The 21,046-nt window shown below is 41.5% G+C and overlaps 1 protein-coding gene across 2 annotated transcripts in view; it reads left to right on the forward strand.

The window, feature by feature from the left end:
• Nucleotides 1-21,046, forward strand: part of ntn1a (netrin 1a) — an 84,556-nt gene that overhangs the window by 50,875 nt on the left and 12,635 nt on the right. Inside the window, exons 4-6 of one of the 2 annotated variants that reach the window (XM_088600009.1) lie at nucleotides 7,030-7,179; nucleotides 10,385-10,438; nucleotides 19,138-19,212. In XM_088600009.1, coding sequence (XP_088456135.1) covers nucleotides 7,030-7,179; nucleotides 10,385-10,438; nucleotides 19,138-19,212 — 279 coding nt within the window. The remainder of the gene's footprint in view (nucleotides 1-7,029; nucleotides 7,180-10,384; nucleotides 10,439-19,137; nucleotides 19,213-21,046) is intronic. The other variant, XM_088600010.1, reaches the window with a different exon arrangement.

Below are 21,046 nucleotides of genomic sequence, written 5' to 3' on the forward strand. Positions count from 1 at the left end.
AACTGGAGTAGAACAATTCATCTGCGTCTTTAATTCATCTCAATGAAGTTCAATTTTCTGTACTGTTTTGTAATGAATTTAAATGATTTGCCCTCCACTGAGATTTGGAAAATTGAACATAGTTTATGGTTTAAAAGCCTAAAGCTGTAAATCTGTTTGTAATAATTGGCATGAAAATTAAAGTGTAGTTTCATAAGTGCAAAGATTGCTTCTTTGTGTGTTAGGATTTCAAAAGAAGGCTTGCCCTGAGAAATCGAAATTGGAATAATATTTAACAAGCTTTGAGTTTTTTAGTTAGTTTAAATGTGACTGAAACAAACACAGAGAAATGACTGTCAGTTGATCACCACCTGCACATATCTTTGTCTGATATTACCTATCTTTTCTTCTGTTATGTCTATGAATGCTTTGTGAAAACGGACTCTCTCTGACTCAGCATTAGAACTGATGTTCTTTGAAACTGACAGTTTTCATTATGTACAGAAATAGGTGAAGACTCTCATAATAGTAAAAAAACTAACAAAGAAACTAATTACTCAATATAAATACTTCTTTTTTAATCCAACTGGAGTTACAGTTATATTATGAATGGTCCCACCCCTTTTTAACACCCCAAACTTTCAGCTTTTGTCTCCTTTATAAAAGTTTCTGTTTTAACTTTTGTTATTGTTGTGGTATTTATATGAAGAAATTAAATTCACAAGCATCATCAATTCATTTATATGTTTGTTCAGTCTATATAATAGCCTGATGAGACTGAGGGCTATTACAGAGAACATTTTATTACATCTACTTGTATGTGAATAGCCATTCAGGAAAGGAAGGCACTTGTTGCCGTTTTCATACTGTTCCACTAGTTAAGCTGTTGCCAGTTAAAGGAAGAAATCTTGGAAAAAACACTAAGCACATTCATGGCAAAATAATGCCAAATCCTCTTTCCAGCATGTGGTCACCAATCACGTTGGTCTGACATACATTCTGCATTTCTCCTCATGTAACTTACAAAACTCAGGGCTTTACTCCTGAGGTTAGAAGTCAGGTCTAGGCATAAAGTTTCCCTTGTGGCTCAATCCCTTGCATGTCACCGAGCAATTAGGTATCAAAAATGGAAAATAATTGGGGCTTTCCTGTGCAACTGGGACTTCCTTCTTTTCTGATTCAGTCTGTCTCTTTAGAATCCCGTGTTACTTCACACTAAATTAAAGTCTAAACACATTTCATCATAATTTATAAAACCAGCAGCTTACCTAAGCAGTTTGTGTAAAATCTAATCCTGAAATTTGCCAGAGTTAAAACCCTAATGTAATTATAAGCAAACATGTCCAAGTTATTCTATAGTATTCAATTACAGAAAAACAGAACTACAATAAAGAATGCATTGGTATTACCTAAAGGTGACAAATGATACAAAGCATGAATCCATTTTCTGCTTTCTTGCCAAATATAACATTGTTCAGAACTATATTTGGAATACTGTAAGAGCAATGAATAAAGATGTAAGCCTATCTTAATATTATAAGACTTTGTCCCCATTCAATGAAATTATCACAGGAATTTTGAAAAACCTTCTCATGCAACAGGACTGTAAATTGAAACTTTTCTAAATGTATACTCTGATACATATAAGCTAACACATGTTATAATTCAGTTTCAGACATGACAGTAATTAACAGAAAATACTCTGTTCAAGTCACGTGTTCTATCAAGTGTTTTAATGTGTAGACGAACCCGGCTCAGCTCCTTTGAGTTTGTCTCCATGTGGTTTTGTGAGAGAAGAAAGGCAGCAAGGATAGAGGAGAAAGAAAAATAGGGGCTGTCTTTATTCAAGGAACAGAACCAACACAATTGCTTTCAATTTCAGAACAGCATAAAGACTATTGTTGCGAATTTTAAAGTAACCTACAATGAGAAACTCGAGCGTCTCGGGGGGTAGGGTGGAATGCTTTTATATAGCGTTTCCTAAATTTACTGCTTCGTCCCTCATCAGCTACAGCATAAACATTGATTATGGCATGCAGAACTCTTTAAAACAATCTCTTTCATTTCTCTCTCTCTGAGTCTACTCCTTCGTAAGCCAAGGATCTCAGAAGCTTGGGAGCAATTTTTATCAAAAATATTCTTCTCCGCCGAACAGAACCCAGATCTACTGATGTATTTTTCACAGTTCAAATACAGCCAGTCAGATAGACAGACAGACAGATAGGTTTTGGGCACGAGGAAGATGAACTTTGTTATTTGTTCTCCCAGTAAAGCTCCAGTGTGAGAGGTATTATTTAACTATTAATTGAGAGAAAACGAGGATGGGGAGGTGAGCGAAGCGTTTTGAGGTTTGGGGGAGAAGGGGCTGTGGGGGAGAATGGAAGAGTAGAGTTCTGAAGGGGTGGGTCAGCAGCTGCCACCCTCTCCTGTCAGTCCTGGGAGCAAACAAGCTTCTGTTCCTTCAGCACGGTGTGAAGACAGTGGACGTTTGAATTAAAACTTTAATTAAAACTGGGTAAATCGGTTCAGGGAATGGATGGAAGGATGGATGGTATTGTACCCCAAACTTCCAATTGTCAACTGGCCCCACATACCCGTATCCCAGAACACCCTCTTTCTGGCATGGTGATACAGGCATGCTCCTCGTTAGACTCATCGTCACTGGGGTGAGCAAGCAGGGGCCTGAGCACAAGTCATTAGGCCACACTAGACTGCTCGCTCTGCACTTTAATAGGTAATTAATAAAGCCTTTTAGGGGTAGTGGGGACTCCTGTCCACCACCACCAATGTGCAGCCCCACCCTGGATGATGCAACGGCAGCCAGAGTGCACCAGTACTCTCCCCACACACCAGCTCTCATAGGGGAGAAGAGCAGAGTTCTTAGAGATGGGGATTAGTAGGAGGCCATGATGAGTAGACATCACTATACTGGGGCATTAGGACCCACACAGACTGCAGGGTGAGCGCCCCCTACTGGCCCCACTAACACCTCTCCAACCAGCAGCCTTAGTTTTTCTCCCATCCAGGTACTGGCCAGGCTTACACCTGCTGAACTTTAGTGGGCTGCCAGTTGTGAGTTGCAGGGTGATATAGATGCTGGCACTTTGATCATGGGAGCAGAAAAACCATGCTTATTGGAAGACAGATGATGTATTTCAACCATTTAACCTAAATAAACATATCAGCTGCTCTTCTGCAGAATTGATCCTTTGGTTAAGTCTCATATGAAAGTTATTTTCCCCTGGCCTTTTTAATAGGCATCTCACTCCCAGCCTGTGCTAGAATGTAATTTGTTTTCACTTTAATAGACAATCCTTCAGAAATAAAAATGTAAAAAGCAGAAATAAGACATCTGCTACAAACGCACAAGCTATTTTACTCAAGTTGCATGTTTAATAGATTGCTTACACTTCTTCAAGTGCATATGTCTTACATTGTCACAGTAGGACTTTATTAACCACAAATAACATATTCTGGTTAGGCCTTCAAATCTTTGTTGTTTTAATGACTTCACTGTTTGTGTTTTTGATTTTCAGAAAGCATGTCTTTATATGGCTGTTTTCAATTTAGCATGACGCAGATTTTTTACATTATTTGCCTAAATGCCTATTACACGTATGAGAAGCAAAAAAAAAAATCCCTATTTGCAGATGAAAAGGTCTTCTTGGGAATACTGCAGGGAGATCTAACAAAGGGCTTTCTCTTTGCATGCCACTGTAAAAAAAAACCTTTTGTTTTAAAATTAATACAAAGAACAAGGACAGAAAGAAAAGAATGTTCAATAACTAAAAAAGGTGAGAAGGAACAGCTTGTTTATTTTTCCAGATGTGACAGTCACGTCAAAATGTAATTCAGACTGTCCCAAAGCCCAGCAGAAACCCAGTGAAAATTGTGTTCTGCAACACAGAACTTTGGACGACTTGGAATGTTTTCAAGAGCCAAACAAATTATTCGACTGGCAAAAGAATCACAAAGTCCTAATGGGGGAGCTGGGTTCAAACTTCAAACGCAAGCCTTACAGAAAACTTTTGGCAGAAATAATAAAAAAAGAAATTGTCACATTTAATGTGCAAAAACATCACTACAAACAGCTAAAACCAATTTCTTTTAAATCTGTTCCACAGTCCTGTGTAGAAATATTATTCAGTCTTTGTCTGACAGTCCTTCTGCCAAGATGTTTAAATTTTATAACTAAATATGTACTGTTCAGCTCTTCTACTGGGGCAAATCCAAAAAATCACAGCGTGGGAGAGCAAATACACATATCTGTGAGTGCAGAACAAAGTCACCTTCAGAGCGACACTCTGAAATCGGACAATGCACAAATCGGCAATAAGCACACTGTATTTACTGAAAAAGATTCTTCTTAAATTGATACTGAAGAGAGGTATAACCAACGCTACATGCAGGAAGTTTAAATCAAATATTAAAATCACCTGAAGGCTATCTGCCCAAGAACCACAGACAGTACAGTTTTCTTTTCATGCAACCAATGGCCTGTTGTGACGAGGTGAAGCAGAATGAGTTTGCTGGCTCATATCTCCAGTCACCATCTAGTGTACACATGAAGAACAGCCACTTCAAAGTTAAGTGGACACCCACTTAAAATCTCCTTTGAGCCTAGGCCTCCGATCAACATCTAAACCTGTGAGCAGTTCAAGACCATGTGTTGGCCATGTTGATTTATTGGCAAGCTTAAAGCATCCAACATGGTTATTAGGCTGAGAGTCTTTATCAGTGCTTTCTTTCTGAAGTGTATTGTAGCCTACCTGACAGACCTTTAAAATGACACATTACCTTAAAGACTTACTCAAACGGCTACAATTAAGGCAGTACATGAGCTCTAATGAGGCTTGAACCACAACCAGCCCTCCTGCACCTAAAGATAATAAAAGGGAGGAAATGCAAACAGCGACAGATTGGATAGATAAGCCATTAATGCCACACTCTTTAAGCAGGGCTGGTCAGGCTCAGAAGAGCTTAAAGGGCAACAGATAGCCCTCCACTGACAGAGGAGATCAAGGAAACTGAGAGAGAGTTCATGCGACTCAGTGTTTTCATAAACACCAAGGAAAAAGCCAAAAAGATGGGGCACCCTCATTATTCATGGCTCTGCATCCATTTCAAAGAATTACCTGCATGCATCATGCACTGCAAGCTTTGCTCCTGGCTGCAAAACAGCCACAGGAAGAGAAACATTTCCTACAATTAGCGGTCCTATCACTTGGAGTTCTGGGTCATTCCGTGCTTGTTTCCGAGGCCAAGAAATGGACACTTGACCTTCTTCTCCGAGTCTGGGACACGTCACACTTTTGGCAACTTCCTATCTTATTTTACAACAAACTGCACAAACTGGATGGAAGAGATGATGATGCATTTTTTCATTAAACGGGGAGGCCAGAAAGAGGAACTCTGTGATTTTTTTTATTATTATAACTTCTTACCATCCACCAGCCCAAAGATATTTGACAAAAAAATAATTCCAAAATACATTTCTTAAATAAATTCAAGTAGGTGGCTGCATCAGCATGCGTAAGCTGCAAAGGAACAAGTAGAGATGTATTCCATGTGACGACGCATCTGAAGAAGGCTCCACAGACGAAACATTGCTTTTCTCCTCTTTTCAATTTTCTTCAATGTTCTTTGACAATTTTTAATGCACTGTTGAAACTAAGTGGCAGACAGAATTTATATATAAAGTACAGTTCAAACCTGAACAGAATCACATCTTAGCAGGAGTGCAGCTATATTTCTGTATATATACATCCTACAGCACCACACCACAATGAGAACGAAACTGATATTCGTGTAATCAGTCTTTCAAGCTGCATAATTCTTTAATTATGTCATAAAGGGTTTAAAAGTGGCAAATGACAAAAAACAGACTACAGTCATTGGTCTGCAGGGTTTGTCCCATAAAGTTATTTTCTTGATAATACTGTCAGATGACGAAAGTTTATAATGAATTTCTTTCAAAAGGAATAATTACTCCACCCTATGGTACACAGGTCTTTAACTCTGGCAAAACATCAGTGGGACTTTTTAAGATGCTCGGACTAAAACACGACAGAAGCAAGACAACTAAAAAATGAAACAGAAATTATCTGTTGTTTTATTTTTCCCTTCACAGTTACTGTTTCTAATTAAAAGTGCGCTCTGCGTGTGACGAGTTCCCCCATTATTCTAATAAAGTCAGTCTGGGAACTGTAACCCGATGCAACCAGGGAAGTGTGAAGAAATGGTAGATTTTGCTTACGTGGTGGCCTAATTAACATCCACATACATTTGTAAAAGTAGTCATCTTAAATGTTGTTGACGAAAATGTCAGTTCTTTATTGTCGGTGTAGAAAAGTGTCAATACAAAACTAGAGATCTGAACTGAGCCAGCAATCAAATGTGCTGAACTACATCGGTTGTAAGCAAGCACAAACGAGCATTTTTCTGTTGTTTTTGTTTCTGGTGTAAAATTGTACCTCCGATGAAAATAATATTTCTTTAAGGATCTCTGATATGACCTCCTTCAACAAATCATCTTCCACTTATCATGCCGTGACAAATTGCTCAGACTGTAGCACGAATTGAAAAACGAACTAGATTTTTTTAATGTTACAGTTACACAAGTCTATTGTATCTATTGTTTGTGTCTATTGTTTAATCTACTTCAGTGAGTACACACTAATAGCTGAAGTAGATTAAAATAGAACAATTCACCTGTTGGGATTTTTTTTTTTGGAAGGGGGCGGGGGTTGGTGGGTTTCGTAGCGTCTTGCGTAGAAGTTCAACCATAAAAAAAGAAATGTTAGGTGCTGTATTCATCTTGCCGAGTTATTGCTGCCTGCCGAGGTTCTGCACGGATCGAGCTGACTTTCCTGTAGTGCAGTAAGTAAGGCCAGACTGAGAGACAGTCCGGTCCGCTCTCCTGCCTCTGTTCCTTCACGTTACTGCTTGTCCGCTGCTGTCGTGTGTGTGTGTGTGTTGCTGGTAGGTGTTGTCCTATTTTATTTATTTTTTATGTTTCTCTCAACCTCTTCTCTTGTCTGTTCCTCACAGCATGCGATTGTCATCCCGTGGGGGCTGCTGGCAAAACCTGTAACCAAACCACTGGCCAGTGTCCCTGTAAAGACGGTGTGGCTGGCATCACGTGCAACCGATGCGCTAAAGGCTACCAGCAAAGTCGATCTCCCATTGCTCCCTGTATAAGTACGTTCAGCAGCCTTTCCTACAATTCAATACAGGTTATCTTAAATCATGTCTAATGCTCATTCACTATAGGAGAGGTGCAACGCAAAGGTGTGTTTCTTTCTTTCACCAAACTAGCATTTTGAAACAATTTACTATCCCGCTTCACGCTTGAAGAATGTTAACCATCCAGCTTTTTAATTAGTCTGGCGATCAACGACGTATTTGCTCCGGATATTTGAGCTCATGTTAATAAATAGCTCAAACCAAAGATAACGGGAGGAGGTTCGTTAACCCACACTAAAAAGACGGGAAAACGCAGCTGGTATTTTCTCTTTTTTGTTAAAAAAAGTCTAAAACGAGAGAAAAAACTGTAAAACGACCCAGTCCAATACGATATATATATATTTTTAAAAGTCTTATTTGGGCTTTTTTCAAATGAAAATTGAATTAGGAAATGTAACAATATCATTCAATCAAAAAATCTTTTTATTTTAAGACATTTTTGGCACACAATCGCGAGGACAATATTAAATCTGTAAACCCAATGGCTTCATATTTCCATCATTTTCCTAAGAGAACAATATATATAGGTGTTAAGAATAGAGATATGACATTCTTGGTGATATATGAGACACACTTTTTCTCATATAGTTTTGAGATAATGCGTTTTACTTTTTTAAAGCTTAATATTAAATATCAAACCCATGCCAAGTTAAATTTTAACAAGGATAGAGCTGTTCATCATAATTCTGGCTTAATGTACTGCAGTTAAGGAAAGTAATAAATCTAAAAGATGTGGTCCTGAGAAACAAGCTTATTATTTTGTCTGGCATAAAAACTATGAATTTTGATCTGCTATCAGAAATGTACTTGAACAGCACAGTGAGCCGTATGGCCTTATAATCATGGCAGTCTGTTTTAAAATGATGTGCAGTTGATTCCTGTACCAAAATATTTATGAAACAGAAAGCAACAATTTAAAAAGTCAAGCACATCCATTCTTTTAAAGGAAGTTACAGTGCTGCTTTCTACTAAGTACCCTCATGCTTGCTTCAAATTGGTAAATCTCTTCTGACCTCATTCTGAGGTGCCTGTTGGTCGATTGTGGTCTCTTATTGGCCACCCATCATCTCTCCCAGCCAACTACCCTTTTATTGGGCATGACACTAGAGCCCTTGGGGTGAAGTACTGTATGCTGCTCCTGGGCACAGCAGCTGCTGTGCTCAAATAATCCACACAGCTCAGAAGCACATGCATTTCTTGCGGTTTTCCCCAGTGGGCTCAGAGAGCATGGTTCTATCCTCATAAACGGGTCCCAGAGTCTGAAGACTAAGGTTCTGGTGAAGTTCTGGACCCAGTCTGGTCCTACAGTGGCCAGCTCTAGTTTTCAACCCTGGATAAGCAAGGACACCCACAGGTGTCCTCCTTGAGCCCTACAGACTGCCTGAGTCTCTGATGTGGTTTGTGTCTCCCCTCTGCTCATTATTATACACTGAGATATCATACTATATAGACATTCCACATTCAACCAGTACTGAAGCGCCAGTGGAAAATTTAATGAACACAACGAAACACAGAATCACAGAACAGGCATGATGTGTGAGCAGCAACTCAGAGATTTCAAAGTCCACCCCCTGAAGATGCCTTTTGTATCAGGTTTTCAAAGATGCATCTCTTACGTTACTGATTTTACAAAAAGCTCAAATCGAAAGGCAAAAATAACTCTAAGCTACTGATGAAAGTTAACATTGGATATGTAAGGAATAAAAAAAAAGAAAATCACCTAGATTTATTTTTCAGCTGTAAGTGAAAATTGAAATTTGAGTTTTCTGAAATTGTGCCTCCAGATATCTGATTAAGCCAGTCCCATAAGAGCAAGATTTTTATCTTTTGGTATTTGCAGGCTCAACGTACGTCTCAAGACTTGATTCTTTCTTCTCTCCTTTCTGTTACTCTGACCTTTGCATGAGCTCGTAATCCCTGCTATGTCTTTTTTATTTATTTTTTCTGTGTGGCTTAATTCCTCATTGTTTTGCAATGTCTTCTTTGTCACTCTGAACATTTTTGCAGACATCTCTAACAAAGGCAACGAGACAAATTTACTGTTGCCATCCTGTTCTTTTGGAGATAAAAGGCCTGCTCCATGCATGACTTCCCTCAGCGTCAACTTCCTGACACTGTGAATATGAGAAAGGTGAAGGACTCAAAGAATCAAGTCTTCGGGCAGAAGCTCTGGGCCAATTTATTTGCATTTCTGTAGACATAACTAACAAGGCATCTGGAAGAGCAAAAGAGATTAACATCCAAGATAACCTACACAAGAAACCAAATCACTCCTCAGCTGACACCCACCTGTGCACAAGCATGTTCTTTATTGTCAGCCTTTTTTATTTATGTCTTCTTAATTTCCACAGATGATAAAGTGCATTACTGTCATAAATCAAAACAACCCATACCAATACACATTTGCTCTTAAAGCACTGTCCATTTAGAAAGATAGATACTTTATTAATCCCGTGAGGAAAATTACCAAGTGCAATTTCAATATGACAGATTTTTCTGTTCCTCCCACCCTCTCCACACATCTCTGGAGGACAGAAGACTGAAGGTCTCCAGTCCAGCTGCTTGGTCCGGCCGCCCAGCTCCTCTGCCGAGAGGATGATGCTAAGCTGTTTCACAACAAAGTATTGATTTCACTCGGGAGATTTGCATTAGATTTTGCAAAGGCACCCGACAAATTTATTTATTGAAAGCAGACATCCCCATCCAGTGCAATAAGCAATGAAATCTAAGAGCGACATTGCAGCTTGCAAAGGTCCCTAGAATAAATTGTAGACTCCTGCATAAATGGTGCACAAGGCTGCCTGCACATTTATTGCGAAAACTGCAGCTTTCCTCTGCAAAAATGGTGTGACTCACGACGATCGGCTGTTACACCAGCTATCCACTCATAGCAAATGGCTGTCAAGATGCTTAACGTGAACTGTCTGATTCTGTTAAGAACATCATACAGAGCAGCTAAAAGAACAATGGGAAAATGAACTGAGATGTTATGGGTGTGTTCGTAAGACAAATACAGCACTGCTGAGAACTCGGATATCCAAAGAGGCTTTAAAAATCTACCACAGACCGTGTGAAATTGATGAAGCGCCACATCTGAATATTAATGATTCCTCCTTCCTCCTTTGACTTTCTGTTTTTGCTTTCTTGTCCCAAAATGTAGAAATTCCAGTCGCGCCACCGACAACCACAACCAGCAGCAGTGAGGAGCCTTCCGGTGAGTACGCAGTCTGGATCCTTTCACGTGTCGGGAACTGTGTGAAACAGGCGGGGGAAACGTGGTTTAGCGGTGATTTCCTATCCCAGAAGCAAGTGAAAGTGAAGTCTGTGCTTGAGCCATACAGCTCACAAGGCTGGAGTTTATCCTGGCCTCTGTGGTGTTTATCAGACTGACAGTATGTGACTGACATCTGGAGTACAATGCAGGTCCTGCACAGACCTGCTACTCGTCTCTACAGCTGGGGCGATGGTAGTAGTGCACTGTACTGTCCCTTTCCAGAGGATACAAAAGGTGTGCCACAGCGACTTGAGCCTGCAACCTTTCCATTAGAAGTCCCGAGCCCTGACCTAAGAGTTGCCGTAATGGTTTAAGATTTAGAAAACAGGTGAAGACAAAACTTCAGCGGAATGAATGGGTTCAGTGAAATTTAAAATGAGCATTCCACTGCATCACTGCAGGAGAGCGAGGAGGAACACAGCTCTTGACGTCAGTTTCTACAAGGGCCGCTACCCATGCGATCTGTCTGCATTACACTAAACAGCCTATGTTCGTACTTCTGCTTCTATTATCAAACCGTTTAAGTAAAATCACACGATAACAAAGTGAGAATTCCTTTTTGATTCACTGACTTTACCGAAATTATGGTGGTGACAAGCAGTCTGAATTTTCTGCCACCCCTTGGCTACTGCTGAGGAGACTCAGGAGGTCCAGACAGGAGGAAGTGGCCAGTTGGCACTGAGCTCGTTGCAAAACACCAGAGCTGTTCCAAAGATACTCGACATCCAAGAGCAATGATCTCACTCCCCGACAAGTGTCTCATAAATTATAAATCAATTATCCCAGGCCTTGGGTTGAGATTTCTTTAATCTTTTCTCTCATCCAATTAATCTGTCTAACTGAGTCGCAGTGGGGAGTGGGGAGCTCTCCACAGATTTTTTACATGTTTTGAGATGATTTTGTTTTTGTCTATTGTGGGATTTCAATTGTCGGATTCTGGCAGCTGTGGAACTGATGGAACAAGACAGAAAGGCTAATTATGTATTTTTCCCTCTTCCACCCACAAAGCAGAGTGTGTAGATGAGGTAGATTAGTCTTGTGTCTTTTATTTTTATTTTTAATACTACAAAGAACCAGAACTGGGCACGTGGTTTTTTTTCTGTAATCAAATTATTCAAGTAGTTTTTAAATTGATATTGGAGGAATGCAGGATCATGTGCTGTTTGTTGGATCCCTTACACAGACAATCAAAATAAAAAAGCTCAGAAAGGCTGTCAGACACTTTAAGTTAATGTAAAGGAATCAGGAATTAAAAACTAGTGCAATCCTGAGTCTTGTTCCAGCACCAGATTCCAGTGACATTTTATTCTGAGGTTACTTAATCCCGTGTTACTCACAAATTTTGTACTCCTGATTATTTGATGGCGAAGCAGAAAGACACCAATAATTAGCACATCTGGAATCACCCCTTGGTTGTTGGGGTAAAAGATGTGATTCAATTATGGTGTTGGTGTTTGTGATCGATATTGATGCTGTTGGCAGAACTGGAGGAGAAGGAGAAAGGAAAGGTTTTCTCTGCTGGTCCTGCAGTCCATACTGCTTCTCTGCTGGACACTCTCCTTTGTTTTCTTAACACCTTCCTCTCGTGCTCAAGAGTTAATGAGCCCCAGCAGGTGTGCACGCCTGACACGATTGCCCCTGATTAACTGCGGGGTCAGGGTAGGGCAGGGCAGGGCAAGGACCAAGAGAACAGAGCTCACCAGCACCAGCGAGTTACAAACGTCCCAGACAGACCTGATTTATTTTAACCTCAGAAACTAAACAAAAAGTATGCAATGTTATATTACATGTGAAACCAACAGAGTACTTACAAACAGTTCCAAGACTGTCACTTTCCTACACTATGGCTTGCGTTACAAGTAAGCAAGTAAAATAAATAAATTAGTGAAGGCGTATTTGTCACATTTGTTTTTTTGTTTCTTTACTATTTTCTTTTTATTGAAAAGTATATTCCAGAATACAGTGGGTGAATAAATTGACATTCAGCACATAAAGCCCAAATCCATTAGAGACTCTGCGACTGCCAGCATTTTCAAAATGAGTTTCTAAATGAGATAATGGCTAACTATAGCTTTTAATGTGTGATTGAAGTGGTTTTCTGTACTTTTCTTTCTGCTCTTGCTGCCTTTTGTACTGTTGTAAAATGTACTACTGTTGTGAGGAATAATAATAATAATAATAATAATAATAATAATAATAATAATAATTCAATAATAATACTCCATCCCCCAAAAAAGAACCATTATGGAAAATCTCTAAACCTACCAATCAGTCATCATCACTTGTCATATCATTCGATTGTTATACTGGAACCAGACTCATTTTTCACATGAGACTGAAAACCCCTTGTAAACTCCTCGAATTGCAGACCCCCCTTTAGTCACTGAAACATGCGAGGTAACTGTGCAGAACTTACAAAGACCCAGCGTTCAGCCTTAAATCCAGAAGCAGTCCCTACGCCCTGCTGTGAGTCCATGGTCAGTGTGACCCAATGCTGGGTGAGCCTTACGCTGAACCAGACCAACAAGTTTTTGCACCACCTCAGCGACCAATCAGCATGGCAATAATGCTTCGAGTGCAGGATGTCCACTTTGTTGTAGACTCATCAGCGATACCGCTCTGCACGGCAGGAGAGGGAAACCTTCTGGGAAAGAGTAAGAGATTGCTGTTTGGAGAACAAATGCTGTGACTGATGATCTCAAAACCCAAAATGGTCGGAGGTGAAATCCGGAAAATGTCAGCGCTCTCTATATAGGAAGCAGAGAGGCAATTGACAATTTCTCCATTGTCTTTGAAGGTGGGGGATGGGCAGAAATGCCACAGATTCTCCCAGTCTGAGGAATTCCAGGGTGCTGGAAACAAACGCAGCTGTTGAGAGAGTGTTGTGTGACAGGGGCTGAATGTGAGAACCTCCCAACACTATTAAGATGGATAGAGAGATCAGAGCAGCAGGGCTCGTCTTCTCCTTTCCTTCTTCTATGCATCCTTTCTTCGCATAAAGAAAAAAAGAAAAAAAAAGACTCTCATCCTTTCCTTGATCCTGACTGCATTAGCACTGGCTGGTAGTGAACAGGAGCACAGGCAGTCCTTTTTCCTAGATTTTTTTAACTCTACAGAATATCTGTATAGAGGAGTGTTTTATTCCAAAGGAAATACACAATAACATGAATTACATGAAGTCTGGCTAAACACGGAAAGTAAGACACCATTATTTCAGCGTCATATTTGTGGTTTGGCATTCTCAAACGAGGTGATTTTAGATTGCTTTCCTACCCTACAAGCTGTAATGCATGCTCCCTGTGTTACGCTGTTAGTGAAACACTGCAGCTTTGATAAGAGAATTTGCAACTGACTCACTCTTATCTTAATAATATCTTAAAGTTGTGTAGTGCAGGCTATGATAGCGTTTAAAACTTGTCTTCAGAAATATTTCTGAAGACTTTATTTCTGAAGAAGCCATTGGCTTTTATAATAAGAAATAATGGCTTTTGAGTCACAGCATTGGAGGATCCAAAAGTTTGATAATAACCACATGTGTTATATGCCGACAAAAGATCACCTGCCTCTAATAAGTGTTCCCGGATTTCTGGAATATATCAAACCCAGCAACGCAATAAAAACAGCAATACAAACAATAATGAACAATATTAACATAAAACAATAAAATCATCACATAAAAATAACATAACAATCAGGAAGATTGTCCAGTCTTAAAGAAGTACTGTACATGAAGCATGATCTGGACAATTTACTTACTCAATGACTGATGGTTTATTTAAGATAGAATATAACGTGGAAAATATGGTCTGTTTTTTAATATGGCCCGTTTCTTTAATACAAACCTACTCTTTCAGGTTTTACATTTTTACCAGGACATGGCACATCTTAGAAGCTAATTGGTTGCAGATTACTACATAGATCCAGCACTGCACAGTGTCAGGAGGGAATGGGCCTGTTCCCAATGTGTAACTTCTCTCTAGACTCACAAGTGAGATGAGATGAAGCAGCGTTCTTGACCACTGCAGGGTGATGTGAACTGGGCTGTAGGTGGTTGCCAGGCTGTGCCAGTAAACTGCTTAAGGAAACCCATTTCAGTGGTATCACTCAATCCTTCTTTGCTATAGTGTACTTCTCAACAGTCTGCCATAGAGACCTTCACAGAACTACACAGATGATGACAGTATTGCACAGTGACAGCAGACCATGTGGTCACAAATCAAAAGCTCCCGTTTCTCCCAGTGGCAGAAGCAAAACCTTCAGGATCCCAGGCTCACTGAGTTTGTGTTGCATTAAAAAAAATAATTACAGCTTTTATTTATCAGGTACCTTTCCAAACCAAAGAGTGCTGTACATGATGCTAGAAAATAATGGAAAATAAATCAAATGGGAACAAACAATAAGACAATCAGACAAAGGCCCTAGTAAAAAGGCAAGTTGTAAGTTCAGATTTAAAAAACAAAACACTGCCTCTCGAAGAGTCGCAGGAAGGGCATTCTATAAAAACAGAGCAGCGACAGAAAACGCACAGCCACCAGCTGTCCGACATTCAGCCCCTGGTACACTGAACCAAGGGCCAGCTCCAGCTCCAGCTGAACGGAGCCTACAGGAAGGAGCGTGTACATAAAGGAGTTCCAGTAGTTATGGTAAATCATGGCCAAAGACCATCATCCAACCTCAGATCGTCCTGAACACTTTCATCGGAGGAAATGTACACATGTATAAAATGGAAATGGAAATATATTCAAATATGTCAAGCAATAATATAACATTGAATTTCACAATCCACGTTTTTTTAATAGCATTTTTACAAAACTGGAAAATAATTTTTGTCGTGATCAGTGTATTTATTGAATGCTGCAAATTCCATTCAATTCAACCATCAATTACCGTATCAACATTTTTTTTTAAAAGTTAGACCTGTGCTGGAAAGGCCTGGTAAAGTAGCCTTTGATAAAGTCGTAACTGGATATTTGTGGGTTTAAATCCCAGGTGAGACACTGCAGCTGTTCCCTTGAGCACAGAATTCCTCCAGCAAAATATCCAGTTGAATAAATGGTGCAACTGTAAATCACTCTGGATAAAAATGTCAGCCAGCTAAATGAGTAAAATTCGCAATAGACAAATCAGAAGAATGCCCTGCTCAGGACCACGTAGAAAAGTCCACTCAGACCACCCAGGCATGCAGCTTAACAGAGACATGATGTATTAAAAGACCATAGAACCCAGCTCTGGATAAATTGGTATTTGAAACAATATGATCTCATCAGATACCTAAATGCAAACAGATGTGATCTTATCAGGAGCCTTTTCTCCCTCCTCTGGGAGTGTAAGGAGCAGTGTGGAAGGGAAGCCCCAGCAGCCTGCTGGCAGGCGCGAGGCGCGGGCCGCGGGCCGCGGGGCGCGAGCTGGGGAGAGGGACATCTGTGCAGCAGGTGCCTCTTGCCGGGATATCCATTTGTCTTCGGCTCTTGGTCCCCGACCACATGGCGCGCGGAATGCGGCACAAATACCTCCACAGCACACAGAACTGGAAGTCATTTGTCCCAGACAAAACACACATTGTTAGGGGTCATGAACGGTGCGAGGCGCGCCCCTCTGTCACTGGTTTGCAATTAAAAAGACATTTCCTTAGGGATGTGTGTGTGTGTGTGTTTTAGAGGCAGAATTTTAGGAGAATTAAATATTTCAGACTTCTCCTTTCCTAAACCCATGAATTGTGTTAACTGACTTCTGAAACTAATCTAATCACAGCACTAATACAGACAATTTCAAGCTGCAGGTGCTACAATATTTCAGATACACTTTGGTATTTTTAATTGACAAATGTTGGTTTGTGGTAGGAAGTATCCCCAATACATCGTTTTGTTTACATTTGACTTTCATTCTCTTAAAATGCACACAGAGACTCGTTACTTCATGCAGGGAAGCACATTTTTGGATCACAGTCATCGGATGAGATTGAATTATGTAAACTGTTATCCCAGCCCCTAAAGGGTTAAAAGGCGATGCACAGCATGAAACTTTACAGAACATGTCCTTCACAAAAATAAAGAATATAGTTTACTGGTATACTCAATGATATGTTCAATTTTACCAAATGAATTATTCTGGTGTAGTTATTACTCCGTATAGTTTTGGCCCTCCCTGCAGATGACTTCCCGGCAGTGGGCTGATGATGTATTCAGCAGACTTCACTGAAGCTCCTCGGAGAATGTTTAACTTAATTCAGATAGTAAACATGATGTGAGCCAGCATCCTTGCACTCGTAAGCCTCGCAAGTTAGGATATCCAGACAGATCCTTCATGAAGCACTGAGTGCACCTCTTAGCTTAACTTGAAAACAAAAAGGAATCCTCCTCCCAGGAATCCTATTTTATATCTATATAGCCATTAAAAAAAACATTCACTTTATTTACAGTTTGCTTGGGAAAACATTTTCTTTTCCCTCTTAGGAGAAAAATTGCGACTCTCTGCCATGCCAATTCCAGCAGTCCCAGGCACGGGCTATAATCTAATTACATGCTTTATTTGCGGCAATTTGTTTTTCAATCAGTCTTGTTTTACAAGGAGAAAGCCCCCCCTCTGTGGACTCATTTACACCTCATTGTTCCAATGTGCAGGTCTCCGTCAGGGACTCTTTTCTGCAGGCCCTGAAAACGGACAAAGTGAGAGCAAAGCCGGGGCTGCAGGAAGGCTTCTGTAAGCTTTCAGTGAAACTGTGGATTTATTGTTCTTCTCTGGGGATATTTACACAGAGCGCTCCTACTTGCATGCATGCAAGTCTGCACAGTTCCCATATTCCCCTAGCTCATAAGTGCTGACGTGGCGGGGGGTGGCCTAAAGTGTGATTCTCGCATCAGTTGTCAGATGCGTACGCGCTGATCGCCAAACCTCCGCCGTGGTGCAAGCAGACTTTGATTTGGCCTTTCCCTTTGATGCCCCCCCCCCCACCCCGGATCTGTTGAAGGCACAGAACTTGTAACAGTGGACGGGGAAGCTGTAGCTTGTTGAACTGTTTGATCAGATCTACTTACTGCGCCCCACAGGAATCATCCTCTGTTCTGTTCGGAATTGGGAAGGGGCTCTGTGAGAACTGGCAGACGTGCCCCCTCCTCCACTGTATGGATGACACTGCCCTGCCACTCGCTCAAACTCTGTGCGCGCAGGAGAGGGATAGAGTCCTCGCTGGGGCTTTGGGAATTCCAGAGCTAGCGGCGCAGTGGTGCTGCTGGTGCCCAGCGGACCTGCTGCTGGGAGAGGAGAGTTATCAAAGTGGAGGGAGCAGCGTGATGGCTTCAAAGCGAGAGGGAAAAACAACACATTTCACTCCCCCCTTCCCTGCCCCCCTGCCCCCCAGCTCCTCATTTATATGGAAATGATGTGGAGCTGATATGGACTCCTCAATTTTATTTACTTTAGTTTGCTGCCGCTGTCCGGCGCTGATTTTGCGTTTACTAGTAGTGTTTTCTCTCCCTCCCTTTTTTCCTTTTTTTCCCCTCATTTTTTTCTCTTTCGGCCGTTTCCCCGGCAACCCCATTCACACGGACTATAAAAGAACAGAAAGGCCTGGTATGAACCTAGGGGTGGACAAAACAATGAAGTTTGTTCATATTCAGGCTGTCTGAAAGCTCCTCTCCCCGAGCCCCTCCTCCCCCCTACTCAAAAAGGCGTTATTACAAAGTGTTGGGGAGAACAAAAAAGGGAGGGGAGAACGGAGGGAGATTCTGGCTCCAGTTCGTGTCCGTCGGAGCAGGAGAGGAGGAAACAAATGATTTTAATTTTCTGTTTGGCCTCGTGTCGCATGTTTGCTGTTACAAAAGCTCTTTGGCGATGATGCAACATGAAGGAGGGCAGCAGTGAAAAGGGCCTGGCACCTCCTTCAGGGAGGTTATCGCCAGGCAGCGTTGGTGGGATGATATCCATACGCGCAGCAATTCATCATGAATCTGCGAGGCTTTTGGCTCCACCGAAAGGTGGTCAGCCGGTGATCTGGAACAGACCCCTGGCAGCCTGCTAGAGGCCACAAAGCAATTTGGCTTGGCCGAAGTGAGGTATTTATTTGTTCACTCCAGCACAGTGGACACCAAAAGGCTTTGCTTAATGCTTCATGGGCTACTAATTTCCTCCATGACCTCCTTTTGTGTTCAGGTGACCCTGTTCCCCTGCATCCCCTTGCATTGAATGCCGAAGTTTGACACAGGCTGGGGCTGGAGGGGGGGGTTAAGGAGGGCTGAGGGGGTGGGGGCTGACATGGAGGGTTCTATAGGCCTTAATCAGGTCCCACAGTGGCACTTTGACAGCAGGGGGAAATTTGTGTGGCTTTCAGAAGACCTGGGTGGCACAATAACCAAGACCCAGAGGTCTCACATTAGAGGCAGAGGCGGCCAGCAGACAGCAAAAGTATTTACCAGGCAAGAGCCCTTTGTGAGAGCTTTTCTATAGGAATAGAGGCAGTCTTGAATGCCCCATAAGCCCTATTAGACAACACAATTGAACCTGGCAGATGGGTATCGTAAGAAGCAAAGGTATTCAGAACCATGTAGTTGGAGTATTCCCCCTTTTTTCTCTCCTTTTTCAAGTTTTAATGGAGACTAATGTGTGTTTTTTTCCTCTCCCCCTCTTGCTTCCTCTCGGTGCAGACTGTGACTCCTACTGCAAGGCTTCCAAAGGCAAACTGAAGATCAATATGAAGAAGTACTGCAAGAAAGACTATGGTGAGTAATTGGCTGCTCTCAAATCTCTAGAAACCTGGTGTCAGTTTCTGATCAGATGACGCCTTTAATGTCTTTATTTGTAAGTGCAACACAAGCGTCGCACAAGTCAAAAGGTTAGAATGACAAACCTGGAGACAGAAGGAGCTTGCAAGTCAAGTTGGGAACACAGACTCCTCTGGATAATCTCTCCCCCAGTCTGGAATGAAATTAAAGGAGGCAAATTGTGCTTTTAGGTATAAAGCTAAAGCATGAAATTCAGTGAGAAATGGCTCAGGAATTCAGTTGAGTGACAGCTCAGCAGGCAGTTTTTAAGTGGAAAGGGATTCACATCAAGATGATCTTGCAGACCGCAGGACTTTAACAATTTTAGAAATCCCAATTAAGAGAAAACCCATGTTTCCCTTTGTGCCAGTACTGCTGCAATTAACCAACATGTCTCGTAATTAAAAAAGGCAATCTGGGCTGATTAAAGCCGCATTACTTAATGCTGTAAATGAGACCTGCCCTGCCTCTACATGCACCCCTGCTGATCACAGACTGCTCTGAGGAAAAGTCATGATTTGGTCATTTCTGTATGACTGCACACTCATCAATTTTGATAAAAGAAAAAAAACAACAAATCAGAAACACTTATACAAAGATGTCTGAAAAGCTTTTAACACCATACACAAGCATAGCGTGTATGAAACAGAACTGCCTACAGGCTGACTTAGCCAGGATTTTATATGTGGGGTAGCAGAGGGGAGGTGGTATTTTTAAATGATATTATCTGCCTTCTAAAATAGGATATACTACTGAAAGGTGAACTACTGCTCTTCCCTGCACCAGTTACACTGGTGACCCCAGTTTTATACTGTGGGAGAGACGGAACAGTATTCACATCGGATACAACTCTTGAACACATCATGCGTGAGGAAGGACATTTGAACTCTGTTATTTCTCACCGCAATTTGTCATGTTTCGAGGGCTTCTTAAAGAGACTTTTAAATAAAGCACAATAAAAACTCGGCATTGTCAGTATAACATAAGGTCTCGGTGACAGTTCCTGTTCATTCCTTTTTAAATGAGTAAATAAGACTAAAGCATCAGGAGTACAGCTATCCAAACTAAGCATCTCAATATCGGCGTCCATGTATCAGTACGCGTTCATTCCTGATGTTAAACCTGACCTTCTCACTGTCTCTTACGAACTGAACCGACAGTAGCTGCCTGCGCTCGGGCTGCGATGTCATCTGATCCGCGAGGCCAAACTCTCGTGCAGCTTTCACTGAGTGGGGTGTCAACGACCATCTACAGCGATCTGGCCCGTATTCCCCGAACCGACCGCTTCCAATACAGGCTACATGCACACTCTGGAAAAACCACCTTTAAGATGCGTAGTAGTTGTTTCCTCATTAACGTTTTCCTTCGCTGGCAAATTTAAGGCAATATGGGATTTTCGGTAATACCTACATCGGGGTGGCTGCTGGGGTGCCAAAGCCACATTTCGGGGTGGCTGCCCCCCTGCATACAGCCTGGCACTGCGCTCACATGTGCTATCTGGTCAGAGCAGTACGAATCTTTTGCGCAGCCACGTTAAAGCCATTAAAGTGCAGGACATCATTTATGTTCTGGTAGATCCACATGCCGTTCTTTTGCCTTTGACTCTCACATAATCCCCAGTGAATCTGAAGCTGGGGACGCTGCGAGGTATGGAATATGTTCTCTAACTACTGTGGAATAGGGCCTTTTCAGGTCTTGTCTTGAAAGGATAGAAACCAGACTATTACCCTCCGATGGCTCTTTGCATGAAGGCATTATTTGCGTTTCAAATGGGGCGCTTGAATCCCTGCTG

This window comes from Lepisosteus platostomus, chromosome 11 (assembly GCF_059453375.1).
Source record: "Lepisosteus platostomus isolate fLepPlt1 chromosome 11, fLepPlt1.hap1, whole genome shotgun sequence".
NCBI lineage: Eukaryota > Metazoa > Chordata > Actinopteri > Semionotiformes > Lepisosteidae > Lepisosteus > Lepisosteus platostomus.